Below are 9,219 nucleotides of genomic sequence, written 5' to 3' on the forward strand. Positions count from 1 at the left end.
AGTGTTAAGTACATCTCTTGAGTACATTCCAGTCTGCAGCACCAATACATATCCCTATGCAGCTCTTCGGAAGTACCTGTTGAGCAGTGTTAGGAAAGGAAGTTAATGTGTGGGCCATTGGTAAATTTCTAGGCATCTGAACAGTACTCTGCAAGATGTTGAGGGCTGCTCTAGGGCATTGGTTCTTAATATTTCTGAAGTTTGAATCCTTTAAAATTGTTGATAGAGGACAACAGTTCAGCTCAGTGGTCAAATGCTAACCTGAGCTGGAGGAGGCTCCAGATTTTACACAAGCTTGGACTCACACACACACAAAAGGGGGGGGGAGGGGGGGATAGTTTTCCAATGGTTTTTGCTTAAATGTGTTACATCTACTGATATATGGTACTAGAAGTTAAAACCACATTTCCAAAACTGGAAATACTCATTTTAAAATCTTTATGAAAATATACCCCCACTTAAATGAGAATTAGCATTATTTTTATTTGGGGGTATCTCTAATATAATAGGTGAGCTATAGTCTATTATACCTGCTTCTGCATGGCGTCCATAAATCAGACATTTGAGCAATGTAAGTGAAAAGGGCAGGGAAAAGGTGAGTGATTTTGAGCTTGACACCTCATTGAAAGTAGCCTAAACACTGTCTCTGGACCACACTATTGAAAATGTCTCATTTAAGTGATATTTGAGATATGAAATGAGCTCAAGAATTCTTAGGTTTTCTTACACTCAAGTCATCTGACTGTGTATACCCCCAAAACTCTTCGCTAACTGAACTGGATGAAGGGATGTGTGGTTATCTACTGTCTTTGAATACTTACGATTATATTCCCATAATCTCACTATGTCTTTGGTTTAACATGAAACTCAGAAAGTGTCATTAGGTGACCATATCTCAGAAGTCTTTCTTGATTATGCTGAATTAGGTGAAAAGTTCATCTTTGCCTAAAGACAGCTGCACTTGTAACTTCTTCCCTCCTCAAGATAAGCATCTTAACTAATCTGTAAGAAGGCTGCCAGCTATGAGGAAAACAGAAATGCAGATGAGGTTCTGAAATTATTCCTTGTTATTCTTTATTTGGGGTTATATTTGATTATGAGTTGATTTTTTTTTTTTTTTTAGTGTTTGGGGATTTTGAGACCCTTCTAGATCACAAATGTAATTGTATATTACTTGAAGAAGAAGGTATTTTTTTTATTTTTATTTTATTTTATTTTTGGCTTTTCGAGACAGGGTTTCTCTGTATAGCCCTGGCTGTCCTGGAACTCACTTTGTAGACCAGGCTGGCCTCGAACTCAGAAATCTGCCTGCCTCTGCCTCCCGAGTGCTGGGATTAAAGGCGTGCACCACCACGCCCAGCAAAAGGTATGTTTTAAGAAATATATTAAACAAAATATATAGTTTTGTTCTTGTGCAAACATCACTGTACATGTAAGCAAGACCTGGATGATCTAACCTGCTGCACAGCTTGCTCTAGTCTGGTTTGTGTGTCTTGTGGCTGGCACTACTTTGCACTTTCTGTCTCCTCACCACAGACAGTTAGTAGTGCTGACAGGATAGGAGGGTATCAGTAAGTAATAGCCATGCTCCATTATAACCTAAGAGAGCACCTTGTATGTGCAGACTCTCAGTGACCTAGACCTGTTTATGCAAACAGCACACACGAAGAGAATGAAGGTGAATACTTTGCTAATCCTTTTTGGCTTTCTGGAGCAGGGTTCTGTTTACCTTTATTTGCACCACCTTGAAGCAAATGGCTATGGGAGTTCCTGCAGCTGGCTGTGGGTGGCCCAGAGTGTCCTTTGGACCCCTGTCCTTCGAGGTCTCCGGTCTTCCTTTCCTCTTCTCATACCATCTTTATTTTTTTGTTCCTTATAGCCTATTCCTTCCAATAGCTCCCGAGGAAACTGCCTGGCTTGGTTGGTTTGCCAATCATTTCTTGAACGTTAGCAGTATGATTCAGTCATGCACTCAAGGAGCTTTCAGTGCAGTGACTGACAGAGAAGGAGCCGGCCAGGATTCACACTGTCCGGAAACTGCTCAGTAAAAGTGAGAACGTGGTGGTTCGATGTTTCCTGCAGAAGTGACTTCCACGGAGACAATCTGGTTTTCCTTAATGAAGCACAACCTGTAGTGGCACTGTATTTCCTTCAAGTGTGCGTCTTAGGACCCACATGTGTTGGCAGTTAAAGTGGCACCTTTGAAAACAGGGTCTCACTAGTATTTCTCCCCTTTATCTACAGATAGTTTGAGGTGGCTGTGCGACTGCTGTTTTCTGTGCATTGCTATTGTGTTTTTGTGACACCTTTATATACATGCATCTTGGTGTCTTTGAAGATTTTGCAGTGAGATCAATGGCACGCTTTTAATCCCAGCATGCAGGCAGATCTCTGTGAGTTCAAGGTCAGCCTGGTCTACAGAGTGAGTTCCAGGACAGCCAGGGCTATAGAGAGAAACCCTGTCTCAAAAAACAAAACAACAAAAAAAAGAAATTACTGAAAAGGCTCCATGTGGCTCAGGCTTCTGTTGTTAGACTGCATTCCGGATCCTTTGTAGCAGGGAAGCGGCACTGGGGATGGGTTATAGGAGCAGCACTAGGGCCTTATGGGTAGGTAACACTACAGTCTGACCAGTGCTTATTTGCACAGCATTCTCAGCAGGGGAAGAACATCCCTATAACTCTCCTGATTTCAGTTGTGTTCCTTAACCTTGAACTCTTCTAGCTGTTTCTTCTGCTTGGGAGTTTGATGCTGGCTTTCTCAACTTTACTGTTTCTAAGCCAACAGTTCTCAACCTGTGGGTCACAACCCTTTGGGGGGGGGGTCACCTATCAGATAGCCTGCATATCAGATATTTACATTACAATTCATAATAGTAGCAGAATGACAGTTACGGTATAGCAGTGAAATAATTTGTGATTACAACCTGAGGAACTGACGTAAGGGTCACAGGGTTAGGAAGGTTGAGATCCACTAAGTGGTTCTGCTCTGTGAGTCTTCTCAAGTCAAGTCTAATACCTGCCAGGCTTCTTTTTCTAAAGTCCCATCACCTCTCTATGAAAACTTTTTTGGGGGGGATGTTTTTCGAGACAGGGTTAGCCTGGGCTGTCCTGGAACTCACTCTGTAGACCAGGCTGGCCTTGAACTCAGAAATCCGCCTTCTGCCTCCCAAGTGCTGGGATTAAAGGTGTGCGCCACCACACCCAGCTGGAAAAACATTTTCATCATGTGGTCTTGGAGTATTTTAGGATCTAGCTTCTCCTTAGCCGTGCATTTTTTTTTTTCCTATCTCTTAGCCTCAGTGGAGTATTTTAGGATCTAGCTTATCCTTAGCCACGCATTTTTTTTTTCCTATCTCTTAGCCTGTTTACCGTTAGTAGAAATATGCTAAAAGCACTGATGAGGTTCTGGTTGTTGATGTTCGTGCCCGGTCTAGCAGCTGTACTCACCAAACTACAAGTAAAATGTTAGCTCTTATTAATGTGTAGACAGTAACTCAGAGGGAACCTCTATCTTACAATACTGTGTGATCTTCATTTCTCATCTTAAACTAAGATGCCTCAGATAAAATCTGTAGGATGGGCATACCAACCTCTGGTGAAAGCAGTTGAGGTGATCTTTGAGTGCCTGAAATGTAAAATATTGGCCAACAATAATTTATTACAGCTATCATTTCTGTGAGTTTTTATTTTTAAATACTAAAGGGGGTTGAGAATTTCTGTCTTTTTGGTGGTGTCAGGCTATAGCTCCATGCCTAGTTTAAATTTGAGTCTATGTACTAGTTGCTCATTGGCCATAGTCTTGGCAACATTTAAAATGTAGCTGCACAGTGGGGATGCCACATCTCATCAGATGGCTGTGGTTTGCAGGGTAAATTAGTATTGATCAGAGTCTTAGAAATCATATGACTAATAAGTTAGCTCTGTGGGATAATGAACTGTTTCTTAAACAGTAAGCTGGAGGTTGAGTGTGGGATAAGCAAGAGAACTACTTCATCTGTTGGACACAAAAGCATGGTTAGTATCATAAAGAGCAGTTACTGTTACCACACAGGTACATAGAAGCTTTCTTATATCCTATACCTATGAGTAGTTACCAGTAAGTCTTAAATGGTATATTAAGAAACTTCTGTGTTTCTAGAACTCTCATTGTGACTGGGCAGTCTAAATAAAGGCAAGTGGATGAGTCGTGTGTGTATTTAGAGGCATCTGTGTTCCATTTTTGTAGCCTCAGACTAACTTCAGATTTTATCATGGACTATGTGGAAGACATAAGCCTGAATACAACTGACCAAGAAGTATTTCCCTGCCCTCGAACCTGCTTTAGCAAAGACATGCAGTAATGTTGAATAAGGGAAATATGCTTAAGCAGCTAAATCTAGATGTTCTTCAGAAATTGTAGCATTCGTCATTTTCGGGGTGCTGTGGTTCCCAGTTTATAAGTTTGCAACCTCGGTTTACAACCCTTCTGTGTCTGTCTTCACTGCTGTCTCTTTTTATTTTTTTAAAGATCTATTTATTATATGTAAATGCACTGTAGCTGTCTTCAGACATACCAGAAGAGGGCATCAGATCTTATTACAGATGTGGTTACTGGGATTTGAACTCAGGACCTCTGGAAGAGCAGTCAGTGCTCTTAACCGCTGAGCCATTTCTCCAGCCCGCACTGCAGTCTCTTGTCCATTTTGTATTTATTCCCTTGTATGTGTGTGTGGAATGTTACTCTAGGTGAGGCTATTGACTTGGCAAATACAAAAATACTGTAACGGCCTTAGTTGTCTTAGCTACTGTTCTGTTGCTATGAAGAGACACTATTATCAAGGCAATTCTTACAGTTTAATTGGGGCTGGTTCACATGAGGGTTAGCCCATGATCATGTAAGAAGCAGACAGGCTTGGTGCTGGAGTGCCAGCCTTACATCTTTGGTCCACAAGCAGCAGCAGAGATACTGGGCTTTGGTGCAGACTTTTGAAATCGCAAGGTTCAATCCCAGTAACTACCTCTTCCAGCAAGCACACCTAATTCTCTCCAAACAGTTCCATTACCTGGGTACCAAGCTTTCAAACATAGCCTACAGGGATCATTCTCAGTCAGACCACCATAGGACATTGCTAATTTCATTGGTTCTCACACAATTCTTTCTGTGTAATAACTTCTCTTTGTAATCACCCAAAATCACAGTCAGATGATAAAACTGGCATTTAGGACAATCTGGGCTTTTTTTTGGTAAAGGGCCACAAAACTAGCAAGTAGTACAGCTTGGACTTGAAGCAGTGTTTGAATCTATCATGTGCCTCCCATGGTAAAGTAAAGGAGAGTAAAGAGGAAGCTATGTGCCAGTTGTTTTAAAGCTGTAAGACAAATTGCTTCAGGATAGCTGGAAATAATATACTGGAGTCTACAAGATCCATCTTGGCTTTAATGTTCTACTACCACTAAACTTGAGATGGTAGTCAATGAAATCTCTCCAGTTCCCACATTTGTCCAAAAATAAGGCAGGGCTTATCCCCTGGTGTCAAATTGACATCAGAGGTCACATGTGAGAAAGCATCTGGATGTTTGTCTCTTCCTTCTTCGCATTAGCCCATTCCTTCAGAACTGGTTAATTTCCCTGGTTTGCTTGTCGTGGAGGAATGGCAGAAATAAATAAACGTGAAAAGTGGAAGCCAGTTAGACTTTGCTGTGTTCTGAAACATGCTTTTATAAGTTTAAAGGATATAATCACCCAGTGTCTTAAGACTATCTTAACCTTTCAACCTGGAACCGCTGTGAACACATTGACTTTGTTTCAACAGGACGCATTCAGCTTACTAGCATATTCGGATCCTTGGAATAGTCCAGTTGGAAATCAGCTTGACCCAATTCAGAGAGAACCTGTGTGCTCAGCTCTTAACAGTGCAATATTAGGTAAGTAACTAAAGCAAGTCACCTAGACTTCAGGTACACTCTCTCAAGAGTTGAGAGGATATTGTCCTAAAATTTGTTTCAGCAAAATAGTAGCGACGTATCATTCTTTTTAAAACAGAAATTTCCTCCATACTGAACAGATTACATGGATTCTGATAAAGTGGTAGATTCTGGAATGTATCTTGGAAAGGTTTTTGCCTGCATATATATAAATACTAATGAGTCTTTCCATTTAGAACAAGGTGTTTGGGCATCTTTGTGTCTAAATGAAAAAACCGTACTGAAAAGGGACTCTATCCATTTTGGGATTGGGAATCACAGGCATTCTTCTTTTAAGTTCTCTCATCTACTTGGCCTAAGCTGCTGCTGCGCCTGTATGGAAGAGGATTTGGACATGGTTGGGGAATAGCCTTTTGTTTTTCCAAGTGTATGTCATTAGGGCTAAGTTGTGGAAGAAGTAGGAAATACCGAGTTAACACGTGACCTTCACTAGCTCAGGTGAGAAAGGTGACTATATTGACAATATAGGAAGGTACAGAACTTTTCTATGTCAGTAGCTATGTTTAATAGACTTGAGCAAAACTTGGTTTGGCTGCTGTGAAAAAAATGTGGGCATGTTTCCAATGAGTTCTGATAGTTGCTCTACAGGCAAGTGAGGCTACAAGGGAGTACTTGAACAGGTGACTCAGGAATCACAGCTGGGGTCACCCTAAGGAGTAAGGGCACCTGGGCTCCCCATATCATAGCTCCTGTGCAGCACCAACAACGCCTGGACGCAAACATTTGCTTTTAAATTAAGCAGACCGAGTAAGCAGTATGGCTTTGTCAGTGTATATGGGAAGTGGGATGCTGTCTGGTTAGTTTCTCTGTCACTGCAGAATACTTTTATGCAAATTCTGTAGTTACACGCCTATGAAATGTCACAGGGTTAATTTCTAAGCTGTTTTCTTCAGAGGTAATTTAGATCAAGGGTTACTTGACATCTGATTCTCATAGTCTTGACTTCCCCAGTAAAATGAGACTCCAGTCCAGTTTAGAACATTTGTGCTGAATTTTGGCCTGGTGAGGTTTAGAATCTTAACTGTTAGGTGAGTAAAGAATAATTTAGACATTGATACTTGGACTGAAGGCTAATATTCATCTTACAGAAATATAAAGGAAGCCATGGATGGAGTGCTTGTATTTATCATTTCATTAATCCAGTGATAAGGGTCAACACTACCATTTGTATAAGAATAGTGGCTTTTGTGTTAGTTTCTTAAATTAGGATTTGTGTGTAGAATAATACAAATTTGGTTTGTGTTGTATTTTCAGTGGCTAAATAAGATCAGCTGTGTTAGCAAAAATAAGAAAATGCAATAATATCTGATTGCTGTTTTAGGCAATGAACTTAAGAATTTCTGAGTGGCTACCTTTCTTGTAGTGTTTTTTGAGTTCTTCAACTCTAGGCAAGCAGGCAGGTCTCTGAGTTTGAAGCCAGCAGGTCTTACATAAGAGACTTTCTGGCTAGTCAGGACTACAGAGTCACACCTAGGGTGGGGTGGAGGAATCTATGAAGAATGCTTATATTTGTATTAAAAATGATAAATTTAAAGTCTTTTTGCTACTCATGAGCAGACATGTGTAATGCATAATGTACTGTGTGTTGTATATATATCTTAAAAGCTTAAAGATGATTAAAACCAGAGGTCTCCTTTAGTCAGAGTATAGTAATGCTCATTTGAGTGAGCAAAGGTACTTCCTGTAATTCTTAAAACATTTCCCTTTGTATTTATCAATAAATGAGTATTTCAATAATCTTAGCCCTCAGACCACTTTTAATTAGACTGTATTTTCTGACCCAGTCTGCTCCATGTCTTATTATCTATATGCTTCATTCCTTCAGAGTTTTGTAAACTCTGAGCTGAGGCTGTAGATAATCGGATAGAGGGCTTGGCAGCCGTGGTTACTGGTTTTGCCTCTGTGAATTTGCCAGCAGAGGACTGATTAGTTTTTCAAAAGTTTGGACACCATCTCCAAAGAGAAACATTAGCATGCGAGTTGGGTCCCGTTGCCCTTAGTTCACGCCACCTTTTGTAATGACTGCACATTTACTCCCAGCACTCAGAGGGTGGATGCCAGCCTGGTCTACAGAATGTTCGAGGGTAATGATGCCTAACACCCGAGAACATTCTATTTATTTAAGTATCTGAACTAATCAGAGGTTAACCTCCTGACTCTAGGTTGGCTTTGCTCTGTACTCTGACAGGCCTTCACTTGCTTCTGAAAAATATTTCTGAGCACACCTTAGAGGCAGCTCAACATAACAGCCCTCACTGGAGTTTATCTATAGGGGGTATGATCACTGGAAACTTTGAGTGAAAACCTGGTACTGCCTTTTCTTGTTACTGTCAGCTGGCCATGCCCAAGTAGATGGATGGTAGATTTTCCTTATCTCAACCTCAGATGTCAGCTAGGTTACATCTTTTCCATCAATGTTCACAGAGAAGTAAAAGGTTGAATATATATTTTAACAAGGATCTCTGAATTCCAGGACAGACAGGAAAGCAAAGTGAGACCATGTATCAAAAAATAAAATTTAAAAAAAATCCCTTCACTACCCAAGTACATGTCTTAGAAATCTCAATCTGCTTTGCTAGTCAGACAGTTCAGATCCTCAGACACTGATGAAGCAAATATTGGATGGCCCTGATTGAAAGATGATTTTTAAAATGGTTGTTAATTGCTATTTTCATTTTCTAATTCTTTTTCCTTAGAAACCCACAATCTGCCAAAGCAACCTCCACTTGCCCTAGCCATGGGACAGGCCACACAATGTCTAGGACTGATGGCTCGATCAGGAATTGGATCCTGTGCATTTGCCACAGTGGAAGACTACCTACATTAGCTATGCACTTCAAGAGCTCACACTTACATTGTGGCAAATAGTCAACATGGAAGTAGACCGGCTCTGCTGATTTGAAATTTAGATTTTTTTTAATTATGTACTGGGGACAGGTTTTTGTCGCTTTACATTGCTTCCTAGTTTACAGCATGATGCAAATGATTTTCTAACTTAGTGTTAGGAGAAAATATTTTCCATCTTTTAACCTCTTAGTTGTCTAAGAGTTAAATATTACTGAATTTCAGACGTTCAAATTGATCATCAGAAATCCTTTAAAACAATTACCTAAAAGAAACCAAAAATCCTGCCTTCTTTGTTGGGGGGAGAAGGGGGAAGGAAATGGAACAAGTTGTGTTTGTGTTAGCATGTGGGTGATGTAAACTACAAATTGGGAGCTGTTCCGACCCCCGCTCCTGTGTAAGCATTCAA

The 9,219-nt window shown here is 40.5% G+C and overlaps 1 protein-coding gene across 1 annotated transcript in view; it reads left to right on the forward strand.

Moving 5' to 3' along the window:
- Ranbp9 (RAN binding protein 9) overlaps window positions 1-8,872 on the forward strand; it is a 79,759-nt gene extending 70,887 nt beyond the window's left edge. The window contains exons 13-14 of the mRNA XM_021179981.3: window positions 5,795-5,906; window positions 8,663-8,872. Of these exons, the coding sequence (XP_021035640.2) occupies window positions 5,795-5,906; window positions 8,663-8,793 (243 nt within the window). The 3' untranslated portion in view covers window positions 8,794-8,872. The remainder of the gene's footprint in view (window positions 1-5,794; window positions 5,907-8,662) is intronic.
- Window positions 8,873-9,219: the final 347 nt, after the last annotated feature.

The sequence above is a fragment of the Mus caroli genome, unplaced genomic scaffold (genome assembly GCF_978045245.1).
Source record: "Mus caroli unplaced genomic scaffold, Mus_caroli_1 scaffold_15, whole genome shotgun sequence".
NCBI lineage: Eukaryota > Metazoa > Chordata > Mammalia > Rodentia > Muridae > Mus > Mus caroli.